Genomic DNA, 14680 nt, shown 5'->3' on the forward strand with positions numbered 1-14680 from the left:
TTCTACTAATTATAGCTACTTTTGAGATGTGGGCACTTATAGTACTGATGTAGACTAAACTTGAACATATGAATTGTGGTGCTGTTTTCATACTAATTCTGAGCCATTTAGTTTAGAACCTTTTTTTCCAGCTATTTTGTTTTTCTTAGGCTATTGATGCTTCAGGAATTTAAATTTGAGAGATTAGAATCCCATGCCAAAGAGATTCATTTATTTTATAGCCCTTACTCCACACTGCCAAGAGAAGCAGTAGCAGAGTATGTTTGGGTATCACAGATGTAATATTACAGTAAAGGAAGAGAGAGAAACAGGAGGAAGAAAGTCAAGATTGAGATGGAGGTGCACATAAATTGAGAAGGCAAGGCTAGTGGGAAGCTGAAGCAGTGTTTTGATGGTAGTGAATGCTAGTTTGAGACAATTAAGTGGTTTTATATTCGCTTGGAGAGCAGGGGATATGGGTACAATTTGAAAATAATACACTCAACTAGTGGGGAAATACTTTGCCCATTAGTAACCGCTCCTTTAGTGGACTCAGGGAAAAAAACATTCTTAGAAACTTTTATACAGGAGCAGCACAAGTATGTTTCTCTAGCTGCACTTTAAAATGTGGATGGCTGGACTGGGTGGCAGAATTGTTCACTTTCCTTCCCACCAATTGTATTTAAACTCCTACAAGGATTCTAGGGACTCCATATGCCTGCCTAAGTAGATCTGATTATGTTCTTGTTTCCTTTTCAGTTACTGAAATCATGAATCCTGTTTATAGCCCTGGATCTTCTGGGGTTCCCTATGCAAATGCCAAAGGAATTGGTTATCCAGGTAAACAACTGAATTTCTATCTTAAGTTTTCTTTCAAAGGGATGCCTGTGGGTTGTTCATTATAACCCTGTCAGTGTAGACACTCAGGTGACTGACTTATGAATGTTTCCGTGCCTTCTGATAACTTTCACTCACCAAGTTTATAATTTAAGAATAGATCACCTTGATCGATCAGTCCTTCAGCCCTCATATAGATTGCGCCAATCACATCAAGACTAGATGGGACATTGATTGTGTGTTGTATTTTGTGTTCCTTAAACTAGTTTGGAAAAAAGTTACCTTAAGGGCTGTAACTAAATTTAAAATTAATGGCCTCTGAAGGGAAACAATTGGGTCTACTATTTCCCCATTGTTGGCTGAAAATTTCCTTTTATATCCTGCAGTTTTTGTTTATTAGACATTGGCAGTCGTGTGCCATAAATACAATACAAAAATTGAGACAGAGTGCCAGTGCCAAAGATTTTTAAACAGTATTTTTAGTGATGCCAAAACTATAGGGTTCTGTTTATTTCCCTTATTTTTTTTCACCCCTGTTCTGAGGTTTTCTTTCTGTTTCTCATCCCCAAGCCTTCCTCCTTTCTCACAACTCAATGCTTAGTTTGAGTAGGCGTGGCTTCTGAAGCCTCCAGGAGTTCAGAAGTAACATAAGACCATTAGGCCTGGTCTACACTACGAGTTTATCTCGAATTTAGCAGCGTTAAATCAAATTAACCCTGCACTCATCCACACAACAAAGCCCTTTACTTGGATATAACGGGCTCTTAAAATTGATTTCTGTATTCTTCTCCGACAAGGGGAGTAGCACTGAAATCGACATTGCCATTTTGAATTAGGGTTAGTGTGGCTGCAATTCGACGATATTGGCCTCCGGGAGCTATCCTACAGTGCACCATTGTGACTGCTCTGGACAGCAATCTGAACTCGGATGCAGTGGCCAGGTAGACAGGAAAAGCCCCGCAAACTTTTGAATTTCATTTCCTGTTTGCTCAGCATGGAGCGCTGATCAGTACAGGTGACCATGCAGTCCCAGAATCAAAAAAGAGCTCCAGCATGGACCGTACAGGAGATACTGAATCTGATCTCTCTATGGGGAGATGAATCTGTTCTATCAAAACTCCGTTCCAAAAGACAAAATGCCAAAACATATGAAAAAATCTCCAAGGCCATGATGGACAGAGGCCACAACAGGGACTCAACACAGTGCTGCATGAAACTTAAGGAGCTGAGACAAGCGTACCAGAAAGCCAAAGAATCAAATGGATGCTCACGGAGGGAGGGGCGACTGATGACTGTAGCTATCCCACAGTTCCCGCACTCTCCGAAAACCATTTGAATTCTGGACTGAGCTCCCAAAGCCTGAAGGGTCAAAAACATTGTTGAGGGTGGTTCAGGGTATATGTCGTCAGCCCCCTCCCCCCACCCCACCTCCCATGAAAGCAAAGGGGGAAAAAAACATTTCTTGCCTTTTTTCAGTGTCACCGTATGGCTACTGGATGCTGCTGGCAGACACGGTGCTGCAGCGCTACACAGCAGCATCACCTTGCCTTGCAGACGGTACATTAGGACTGGTATCCGTCGTTATAGTCCCATGGGTGCTCCTGGCTGGCCTCAGTGAGGTCGGCCGGGAGTGCCTGGGCAAAAATGGGAATGACTCCAGGTCATTCTCTTCTTTAAGTTTTGTCTAATGGAGAGTCAGTCCTGCCTGGAATATCATGCCAGCTGGAGGCTTCTGCCTCAGGCTGCTCTCCCAGTCAGCAGCACCGCGTGGTCGCGCCTATCCCTTGCTACCAGGGCTCTCAATCAGATACTTAGACCTCTAGATTTTGCTGCAAATAAAAAATTTAAGCTGCCGTTTAGAACTGTCCCCCAACATACATATCCTGGGACATTTTGTATTTTACCAGTGTCAACCAAAGGCCCACACACAAATGGAGATTCAGTTCTGCCTGTGCTTCTATCCTAGTACTTATCACAGATTTCCATTTTCAGCTATAGGCTGAGCAAGTGCAGAATAGTGGTTCACTCTACTTTGCTGTAAGCCAGCCGCCCTCCCCTCCCCCCTTTGATCTCTACTTGCAGAGGCAATAAAGTCAGTGTTGTTTCTTATTCATGCATTCTTTATTACTTCATCACACAAATGGGGGGATAACTGCCATGGTAGCCGAGGAGGGATGGGGGAGGAGGGAAGCAATGGGTGGGGTTGTTGCAGGGGCACCCCCTAGAATGGCATGCAGCTCATCATTTCTGCGGGATGTCTGGGGCTCTGACCCGGAGCGTCCATTTGCCTCTCTGGTTCTTTAGTAGGCTTGCCTTCTATTCTAGGCAGGACTGACTCTCCATTAGACAAAACTTAAAGAAGAGAATGACCTGGGGAGTCATTCCCATTTTTGTCTGTGCGCCCCCGATGCTCCTCACCGAGGCCAGCCAGGAGCACCCATGACAGCAGCAGACGGTACAGTATGACTGGTAACAGTCTTTGTCAACTTGCAAAGCAGCAGATGGTACAATAGAGCTGGTAACAGTCTTTGCTAACTTGCAACGGCAAGGGGATGCTGCTGTATAGTACTGCAGTACCATGTCTGTCAGCAGCATCCAGTAGACATACGGTGAGAGTGAAAAAAGGCTGAACGGGCTCCAGGATTGCTGTGCTATGGTGTCTGCCAGGGCAATCCAGGGAAAAGGGCGCAAAATGATTGTCTGCCGTTGCTTTCACGGAGGGAGCATTGATTGAGGACATTTACCCATAACCACCCGTGACAAATTTTTGGCCCCATTAGGCATTGGGATCTCTACCCAGAATTCCAATGGGCAGGGGAGACTGCGGGAACTGTGCTACCCACAGTGCAACGCTCCGGAAGTCGACGCTAGCCTCGGTACATGGACGCACACCGCCGAATTAATGTGCTTAGTGTGGCCGCGTGCACTCGACTTTATACAATCTGTTTCCAAAAATCGATTTCTGTAAAATCGGAATAATCTCGTAGTGTAGACATACCCTTAGTTAAGCCTATCCAGAGTTCAGTGAGTGTGTGTGAAGCGAAGAAATATATAAAAAAAAAATTTCTGCCATGAAGTATTTCGAGTGATTATTCTATTAAATAACTATAGATATGAGAAGTATAGACCTTTTAGGGCAGGAATTGCTCTGTATATGATTTTTTTGTTGCTTTGTCCATTCTGCTTTTAAATGTTAGAAGTGATAGGATTTATAACTTCCATTGAAAACTGTTCTCCAGTTTAACAAGTGTTACTGTCGGGAACTTGTTTTAGTTTCATTCTGTTTGTTTATATGCTGTTCAGTCATACTAAATTCATTATTTGTGTTCACATCCTTCAAATATTTATAGGTATTTGTATCCCTGCTTAGCCAAATCATGCATAGAAATAATCTCATAATAAAATTTTTCCAATACCCTAATTCTGTTGCTCTTCTCTGAATCTTTCAGTTTACATATCTTTCTTGCACTGAGGTACTGTTGTAATAATTGGGCCTACAGATTTACTGTAATTGCAAGCTCAATTGTAAAAAGTATGTAAATTTGTGAAATGTCACAATGACCTATAAAAAGCAAATGTTAATGGAATAAATACAAGAGAGAAACTTAATTAGTCTGAACAAGAAAAGCCTCCTGATGATCACTCAAGGACTCTTAATATCACTTTTGGAAAATAAAATGTGGAACTGAAAATTAATAAAACCAAAATTAGTGTGTCAAATATTAGATTTTAATTAGTGGACAATACAACAAGTGGGAGGGCTATTCCACCCATCTTTCCCTGTTTGGGTCCTGAAAAAAATTTTTTTGGCGGGGGTGGGGGGGAGGGAGGAAATAGGGAAGCACAAATTGAGCCTTCTTGAGTGAGTTTCACTATCATGGCTGCCACCTGTACTGTCTCCTGGGGCCTCGGGCCTTCATCCTAATGAAGAGGGATGTCCTGACCAGATCAAGCTAGAGAGGGATCCAGGTGACACCACCATCCCTACCAGTTACAGCTGAATTCCAAATACCACCAGAGATGAATCCAGATCAGACTTTAACAGCAGCAGCAACAACAGCTCCAACCCATCTCCACTAACCCTCTAAGACTGTCAAACAAGGGTTTTTCCTTTTAAAACTCTCCAGCTAAAGGGAGGGGAACAAAAAAGTCATTAAAATAATGAAAACCTTATTTAATACTTTATAGTTCAAATGCTTTACCTGTTTTTCCCTTTTTTTTTTTTGGTATCTCTAATGAAAGATTAAGGATTTTTAGTGGTGTTTGCCATGGTACAAAGCAGGTTAAAGTCTTTGTATACCAATCCCCAAACCTTGGTTAACACTTTAATGTTGGACAGTGACTGGGTTATGTTAACATCTTTTGGCCCTGTACTACATCTGAATTAATACAACACTGCTCTGAACTGAAAGTAACATTCCAGATGTGATGTATCGACTGCATCTATTGCCTATTCTTCTTCTAAATATTATGTAGACTATGACCAGGAAATAAAATTATGGTTTTTACAGCGCCAGGAAAAACTAGTTAGTCCCAGTTTAAGGCGTTTTCTGTTTTAAAATCTTTCATGAATGCACACCATATTACACTTCATCTCAGTTACTTGTTCAAGTTGTGGTTATGTAAGGCAGTGGATTTGTAGATTAATTCAGGCTTGTACAACTCAAAACTTCAGTGGGTGCAATATTAATATGTAATTTATAATACTGACCTTCGGAAAGTCTGTATACATTTTGGTTCGGTATATTCTCAAAGAAGATATATATGTCATGATTCATTTCAGTTTAAAATTGTATAAATAAAAGTCAAACGATTACATAAAAATGACAATGCAAAGTTGTAGGCTTGAAGCATTAAAGCAATCAGAAGCATGCAGAGTTGCAGATTACGTGTCCAGGTCCATTTGTTCATACAGCATTCTGTAGCAGAAGATCAATTTTGGTGTAGTGGATAGACCAAGCCTATTTCTCAGTTCTGAATGAATGTATCTAGAGTTTGAGAAGACTTGTTCTATACTCGCTGAACCCGCTGGATACTGATGCAGTTTTTCCCAGTTTCTCTCTGAACCAGGTTTAAGCTGGTATTTACCAGCACCCTATCCTAAACTAGTTTTTCCATGGGAAATTGCCAGCCCTCACTATAACAAAGTTCATGTGGCTAGTAAGACTTAAGGTTATTGACATAACTTAAAATAATAGTTCAACAGTTGCTGTACAGAATATTGCAGAATTGAACAGCTATAGAAAGTCTTTGAAAAACTTTGCCATCATTTTCATTGGTTATTATATTGCCTACATTAATTGATGCTAGTTAATTTGCTTTTCATCCAGAGTGCATGATTTTAGTCATGATTTAACTCAGCAAGCAGCAAACATTTAAATAATTGATTTTTAATTTGTGTTTTGCATTTGTACTTCAGTTATTTTGCTAAGAAAAGGTTTATTTTTTGGTTAGTATAGCCATAAAAACATATTTGCAACCAAATGTAGTCTTTACAACACTACATTTGATACTTTTTGCTAACTAGGGGCATACAAGATACTCACACACCCTTGTTTAAGCAATTCTATAGCTAAACATAAGTTTATTCAGAGTCTAGTTTTTTGTTTATTCTATTAGAAAATGGTGAATTATGTATTTTAGGTTTTTTTTAACTTAGAATTTGTCAGGCTACGTGAGATGGAAATTGGAATTAACTTACAAAATCAGTATTTTAAAATTTTTTGTTAAATAAAATTACCTTAAATGTGCTGGATACATAAAGAAAAAGTTTAACGCATGTTTAAAACTCATTTAAACAAAGGAAATATTAACTGTAGTTAGTGAGTTGATTATTTCTGATCACCAGGGTGCATAGTGGGATTTTTCAGAAGCACCTGAGCAAGAGGTTGCTGGACTCCCATTCAAATCAGTGGGAGTTATTTAGGCTCTTGATATGCTTAAGTGCTTAATGTGATTTTTAGAAGTGCTTATCAGTTTCCCCATGATACTGATTGCCTTTGTAAAGCACTTTAGGATCTATGGATGAAAAAGGTAACAGGTAGTTGGTATTATATGCATCTTTAGGTACCTAAATACCTAGGGAAAATCTGGCCCCTCTGTACTTCGTTTTTAGAATTACTAGATCTCATGCCCTTCTACTTTCCTTTGTTCATAGATTGGAAGAGAAAAACAAATGTTGCTGTTCTTTCAACTCAGTTTCTCAACTGTGAATGAACTAGTCCAAATATAGAGTATTTTGTCTGCATCTGCTAGCTAAACTAAAGCCAGAAGAAATTGAAGCAAAATCTTTACTGTATAGGAGAAAGTACATACATTTGGAAAATGTATGTAGTTAAAGCTGCACCCTGTAAATCCATTAAAACTCGATAACTCTCTGATGTAGCAAATATAATTGATTTTAGTAGATTATAGTACATTTAGTTAGTAACCTAAATTGTCAATTTCATTATTTAATTTTAAACAGGACACTAACCTCAGAACTTCTACTAATGTTTTCTTTTCAGTGTTTGATTATATATTTAGTGCCAAGCTTTGTTTACTGGTCTTATTTAGCTTTGTGTTGTATGAATATGGATTTTTCATATTTCAGTTAATCATTCAGGGAATTAAACAGGATGAATTAAATTAAATTGCTAAAATGACTTATAAAAATCACATGTAAATCTAATGCTGTAAAATGGTATATTGACAGATTAAATTAAATTACTATAGCTTGTCTAGTTCAGGTTTAAAGGGTACAAAACATGCTCTGTTAAGTAACTGATGGAGGCTGGGATTTGTTTAATTAAAGATAAGACACTTTTAGTCAGTACATGATTAAAACATCCCTGGCTTCCTTTTTGATAAGACCACTGATTCTTTCTTCAGAATTGCTGAATTTAGCAGGATATTTTGATGCTGAACTGGGCTCTATTTTTAGAAGGCACACTTTATCTAAAGGCACTGATGTCTTCATAAATACCAAACATAGGGAAAAGGGTTTTTTGGGACTAAAGCTGTTAAGAAGGATACTTAGGCAGGATTACAGTAACAAATGAGTAGTCAAGAATGGAAACGTTTGGTTTAAAGACTAGTGGGTTGTGGGGAGAAGTTGTTTAATCTGCTACTTATGTTGTGCTGTTTGTTCACATTTCACATGAGTAATTTCCTCTAGGAGTGTCTTGTTTTAGCTCAGTAGGAACTCTTACTGTGGAGTGAAACCTATAAAATAAGGACAGAGGATTGAAAAGCTCAAACAACCTTAAAAATAGCGGTGTTAGGTGGCAAGATATAATTAAAGCATTTGGTTTTTAATTAACACCTGAAGTCAGTGAAATAACATAGTGGTGTATCCCTCAGTCAATAGTTGACACTGTGGATAAAAATATTTTCTTTTAAATAAAAACAAAAATAATCATTTTCAAATCAAATTTAAAAGAAACTTTCGAAAGTTTGAAATTGACAACGTATGTCAAGACCTAAAATTATCGAATACAAAAAAAGCAGTAATGTTTGCTGCCAATTTTTTAAGACAGTCAAACCACAGAACTGATGGAAGTCACTGACTAAACACCTGGAAACAAACCTTGTTGAAGTGACAAACAAGCTTTTGCCAGCAGTACCCTCTACTACAGATGCAGAAAGAATATTTTCTTTCCAGTTTATTGAATGAAACAAATTGAGTGACTGGTTCAAAGTTAAGAAACCAGTTGGGAGTTGAAAAAGCAAGAAAGCTTTTTTCCTCTCCAATCTATAAATAAAAACAAAGCGAGAGGATGAAAGCTGCTAAAATCTTGAAGGACATGGGGCCTGAAAACAGTCACTTCACTAGCTGCTGCTATTTCCTTTGTTTAATCATTTTTTAAAGGAAAACCATGTTTTGATAATTTCTTATGCATCCAGCACATTTAAACTAATTTTATTTAATAAAAAGCTTAAAATGCTGTTTTTGTGCACTTAGTTGCATTTGAATTTCCATCCAAATAGAGCTTGACACAAATCACAAGTAAAAAGTTATCTAATGAAGAAATGCATCCTTTTCTAACGTAATCAGAAATGTAAAAATTAAGAATTTGAATAAAGGTAACTGAAGCAGTTACTGCTTAATAAGTGTATAGATATAGGTATCCTCCTGGTTATCAAAAAGAAGCATCAAATTTAGCGTAAAGGCTGTATTTAGTTGTAGGTTAACATGTTTTAATGGTTACCAACCAAGGAAAATAACTACAAAATACAAATGCAAAACACTATTGAAATGGATGATTTAAATCAAGGTTTCCTGCTTGCTGGTTTAAATTACCAATTTTAATTATTATTTAAATCAGTCCACCCTGATGGTCTTTCACTACGTGCTGTTATCACCTTAGAACTTGGTTCCTGTTTTTCTTGACATTGGTTTAGTCATGGTAATTGTGTACATCAGTGTCAAGGTGTCAACACAGCATTTTGCCACTCTGCCAGAGTGAATCACAGATTGTAACTGCTGAGTGTCATTGTGGGTGGTTGAAATGATAGGAGTATAACTGACATCTAAAAGCAGAGACAAATCTAGGTGAAATAAAAACAAGATATTTTGGAGGGTTAAAGTTGGCTTTTACTGTCCAATTTGGGAAACTGTGATCCAGGAAATGAGTCACTCACACTTATATATCTTCTCTTTACACAGTGAAAAGGGCTCACTCTGAGTTCAGTAGCCTTAATGCATTTCAGTGTTCGATATTCTTTTGGATTATTTAATATTAAAGCTTGCAATCTGATTGCAGTTACTAGTGAGCTGGCTAATTCAGATTTTTGCTGAAAGTGTGTTCGGGGAGCAGGGGGTTTGAGAAGTGGGAACTGTGGCATACTACACTTTTTAGCTTTTCTTCTCAACTAGTAGTCAGATGAATTTTGAAAAATTGCAACTTTCGTTGATCTTTGGTCAAAACGTGTCATGCACAACAAATTCTCTGAGAACAAGGCACGTTGTATTGCTTATCTAGAAAATAACCTGGAATTATTCTCTTTTGTCATAGCTGGTTTCCCAATGGGCTATGCAGCAGCTGCCCCAGCCTATTCCCCCAACATGTACCCAGGAGCAAATCCTACCTTCCAAACAGGTATGCATAAAATACTTATTGCTTAGAAATACTCAAAAACTTTGTCTCTATTAGAAGCATTTAAAATTGGGGGTGAGGAGAAATGCATAACAGTTTTCTTTTACTTTGAAAATAGCATAAAATGGTGGCCTTCCAAACTAACCAGTGACTTCAGTTTTTGCACCTGGGGATGTTTACACAGTGTCCACATGCAGTCTCCTGTTATAGATAAGGAAGGACTTTAACTTGTTTTTGGGGAGGTTTGAGTTATTTAGTTGCAAGAGACAAGTATTAGATAGGTAGTTAAAATCCTTACACAAATTTTTGATTACATCTTTCACTAGTCCCTTCTGACCTGATCCTCTGGATATTGCCCTTTTTTTCCATGTCCCTCAGTAAGTCTCTTCCCTTCCTCTTTCAGAAAGGCGTCTGGAATATACCCTTTTATCACCTCCTCTGATCTTTCACCTCCTAAATTCTACGTGCCCCTTCCTACCTCAGGATCGTGCCTGTCATGCACCTGCATACGGTGATTGTCCAACAATTCTAGCAACAGGGTGAAACAGCTATGATTCTGGACAGCTTTACTGTTGTGTTCCTACTGGGTTGTGGGCAAAGAGCAGTGTTTAGGAACAACACTCTCATACTGCTCAGCTAAGGGGCAGGCAGGAGGAGGGATTGGGGAGGAAAGAAGAAATGCACAGGGGCCAACGAACAAAAGTGAAAGAATCCCTGGAAGAATCCCTCAATGTGATGAGCATGCTATTAATATTGGAATAAAGGAGAAACTTATAGGAGCTGTTAAATTCATCTCCGATCGCAACAGAAGGATACACTCGGAAAGGGAGCCATAGACTTTTTCAAAAGGGATATTACATACAGATAAGAAATTGCTTACTGTCCTTTGTAAAATATTATGGCTTGCATTAATCTACATTAGCAATGAAAGGGAAAGGGATAGTGGAGAAAAAGTAGCCTGTTTATTCATTTGCATATTGCTATACAACTTATCTAGAAAAATGTAGTATTTATTGATTGATGTGTAAAGCATACCAAAGATGACTGGGGGGTGAGGGAGAAGGGGGGAAGAGAAGGAGAGGGCAGGATGGAAGGAGAGGAATTTGTATGAAGAGCCTAATTCACAAATGGGTCACGTAAGTGGTTTCTTTTACCACTGTAGCGCCCACTGGTGTCGGAGCCTGCCATCGCTTGGTTCTTCATCTCCTGCCCCCTGCTGACCATTGCTTCGGCTAAGCAATGGCCTGTCTGGCTATGTCTTCCATAGCCTTGTCCTCCAGCTAGGTCACTTCTTTCAAGTTGTCTCCCCTTCTGGAGTAACAAAAGTCCAACCAAAGAATCCACACCAACACCAGGGCTCTTGGGCTACATTGAAGTTCCCTGCTCTTCACCCCTCTTCTTGGGGACTGCAGAGTTCCTTCTTTGCTCCTTTAGCTGAGTACTGCCTCCCATGGTTTTTTCTCCTGGAGGCTCTTCTTCCAAGCAAGTTTCCTCACTGCCTTTCCTCCCCAAGGACTCCAGCAGTTTTCCCAAGGACCTCTCTGCTCAGGGGCGGCTCTGTGTATTTTGCCACCCCAAGCACGGCAGTCAGGAGGCTTTCGGCGGCATGCCTGCAGGAGGTCCACCGGTCCCGCGCCTTCGGTGTACCCACCGCCGAATTGCTGCCGAAGCCACGGGACCGGTGGACGTCCTGCAGGCATGCCGCCGAAGGCAGCCTGACTGCCGTCCTCACGGCAACCGGCAGGCCGCCCCCGGTGGCTTGCCGCCCCAGGCTCGCGCTTGGTGCCTGGAGCCGCCCCTGTCTCTACTTCTTACAGGCCCTGTTCCAGAGGAACCTAATTGCTCCCTGTCTCTCCAGCCTGCCTTCCCCAGGCACTTCCCAGAGAGAGGAAACTCTTCCCTCTGACTTCTCTTCCGTCTTTATGTAGTTCTCCCTGACCTTTTCATAGGTGGGATCATTGGTTGTAACTGAGTCACCAGATGAGAATGAGCTGAAGATTAAATGCTGTGTCCCAAGCCAAGCTGAGCCTAATTCCTCTTAAGGGCCAGCCAGCCTGGACAGGTCAATACAGTGTGATTCCACAATAAGTTTTTTCAGCCAATGTAAGCTTAACTAAGCTTAATTTAACTCTTACTTTTACCTTTAAAAAAATGTAAGTGATGCCTGACATTCTGCAAACCGCTGTTCTAGAAGTAGACAGTAGCTATTAGGTCCTCTGGCCCTGGGAAGCTTGTCATTTGTACTATTCATGACTCTCATTACATAAAGGATGGTTGTAGTTACTCCTGTAGTTCAATATTCAGTAATACCATTCAGATTTTAGTTTTTGTCTATGCACCTTCAAGAGCTCCACTTGAATCCTTTATAGGCCAGAATTTCAGAAGTACTCATGTACTTCTCCAAAATTGGCCCTGAATGTCTAGCTATAATTTGTGGAAAACAATATATGGTACCTAGGAATATAGTTTGGTCCTCTACCCTTCATACGAACAACTTCGTTGTCTCTACAAGGAAGTTCTAAAGTGTTATTCTGTTAGCTTCCAGGGACAGCTCTGTCAAATAGAATGTAGTCATAAAGCCTTACAACCGAGAGTAATTGTCAACTCACAAGACTTGGATAAGTGACTTTAAATTTAGGGGGTAACAGGAGAAGCTTATTTCTCACAGGGCAAACATAGCTGTTCTCAGACTTTGTGACAAGTCAGTAAGTACTTACATAGTTATTGCTTGGAAACATGGTGCTTATTTGCAGGGCTATGAGTTTTAATAACTCATCAACTTGTCTCTCACTTATAGAAGAGAATGGCACCGTTTGCTAGGGCAGAGAGTAAGCAATCTTTAACTCCTAATTGTGCACAGGTTCTATTTATAATAATAATATCACTGTACATGGAACTGGACAGTGGTTTGTTTGGCACGTCTTGGGTCCCTGCCCTGAATTACTGTCTAAAGGCACAGCAGGTGGAGTACTGGTTTCTGCTTGCCTTTGTCAGTTGGATCTTGAATTTGAGGCAGGGTAGCTTATAAGCTTAACTTTTTTTCTTTAAAAAAAAAAAAAAAAAAAAAAGCACAGAATCCCACTAGACTATCTTATTTGTTGTCTGCAATGAAACCAAGGCCTCCAAGCCTCCAGTATATTGAGGTGATGAACTGGTCATACTGAACTCCAGCATGTCAGATAGGATACTGTGTCTCTGGAAACACAGAATCTGGGAGGTGCAGAGAGGTACAGCAATCCTCTGATACATCAGTGCCAAAGTCCTTGACTCTAGGCAGCTGTGAACAGAAACCAGAAGATACCTCCCCAGGCAGGGGTAGCATTTGGCATGGGAATAGAGGACCCTAGATCAGGGGCGGGCAAACTTTTTGGCCCGAGGGCCACATTGGGTTTCAGAAATTGTATGGAGGGCTGGTTAGGGGAGGCTGTACCTCCCCAAACAGCCAGGTGTGGCCCGGCCCCTGCCCCCTATCCAACACACCCTGCTTCTCAGCTCCCAACGACCCCCTGGAACCTGTGCCCCATCCACCCCCCGGCTGTCTGTCCCCTGTTGGCCTCCAGACCCCCCGCCCTTAACTACCTCCCACCACCCTTAGCCAACTCCCCCCCTCCTTCCTGACTGCTCCCCTGAGACTCTGGCCTCACCCAACCACCTCTTCTCCCTAACTGCTCCCCACCACCCCATCCAGCCCCCCCTCTCCTTCCTGACTGCCCCCTGACCCAGGACCCTTGCCCCATCCAACCACCCCTTCTCCCTGTCCCCTGACCTCCCCCGGAATGCCAACCCCTGACTGCCTCCTGCTGCCCAATCCAACTCCCTCCTCTCCTTCCTGACTGTGCCCCCCCGCCTACCCTCCCAGGACCTCTGACTCATCCAGCCACACTTTCCCCCTGCCCACATTCAACCCCCTGTTCCCCGCCCTGTGACCGCCCCCACCCCTATCCACACCCCTGGCCCCTGACCACCCCCTGAACTCCCCTGCCCTCTATCCAACCCCCTCCCCTGCTCTCTGCCCCCTTACCATGCTGCCTGGAGCACTGGTGTCTGGCAGCACGGCTGCACCAGGACAGGCAGCTGCGCTGCCCAGCTGAAGCCAGCTGCTCACCGTGTAGCATAGAGCGCTGGGTCTACCCCAGGAGCTTGCAGCCCCGCTGCCCAGAGCGTTGCGCCGGTGGCGCAGTGAACTGAGGCTGCAGGGGATGGAGGACAGCAGGAGAGGGGCTGGGGGCTAGCCTCCCGGGGCAGGAGCTCAGGGTCTGGGCAGAACGGACCCACGGGTCGGATGTTTGCCCACCTCTGCCCTAGATGAAGCTATCTATCAACATGCATTGCTGTTAAGTCCTCTATGGCTGAAATTTCCTCAGTGATAGCTCTACATCCTGTATGTACAAGGCAGGAGACAGGGTGTATTTGATTTAAATCATGATTTGATTTAAATTACTAATCCAGAAGACTCAACTTAATCATGGATTTCTACATAAAAGTGCATTCTTGTTGCTTGTTATAACCTTAATACATATTCTTCACAACTCAGATGTAGGTTTCATTTTTAGAAGGTACACAGTATACATTTTTAAAGTGATTTATTTTTGAAAACTTTTCAGATTAGTTTTACAGCTATATCAGAAAATGAATGATTGGTTATTTCATTTACCAAAGGTAATTGAAGCAGATATTTATGAAGTTAGTGGGAGATGAACTATCTCCATTTCAACAGGTTAATCATTAATATTTGGAGGACTTTCTTGCCATGCTGTATTAGGAGGAGAACATCACCAGACAGACAT

General features: G+C 41.3%; 1 protein-coding gene across 2 annotated transcripts in view; it reads left to right on the top strand.

Moving 5' to 3' along the window:
* FAM168B (family with sequence similarity 168 member B) overlaps positions 1 to 14680 on the top strand; it is a 38864-nt gene that overhangs the window by 6311 nt on the left and 17873 nt on the right. For both annotated transcript variants that reach the window (XM_045030453.1, XM_045030452.1), the window contains exons 2-3: positions 739 to 819; positions 9813 to 9896. In XM_045030453.1, the coding sequence (XP_044886388.1) occupies positions 750 to 819; positions 9813 to 9896 (154 nt within the window). In that variant the 5' untranslated portion in view covers positions 739 to 749. The remainder of the gene's footprint in view (positions 1 to 738; positions 820 to 9812; positions 9897 to 14680) is intronic.

The sequence above is a fragment of the Mauremys mutica genome, chromosome 9 (genome assembly GCF_020497125.1).
Source record: "Mauremys mutica isolate MM-2020 ecotype Southern chromosome 9, ASM2049712v1, whole genome shotgun sequence".
In the NCBI taxonomy this organism is placed as follows: domain Eukaryota; kingdom Metazoa; phylum Chordata; order Testudines; family Geoemydidae; genus Mauremys; species Mauremys mutica.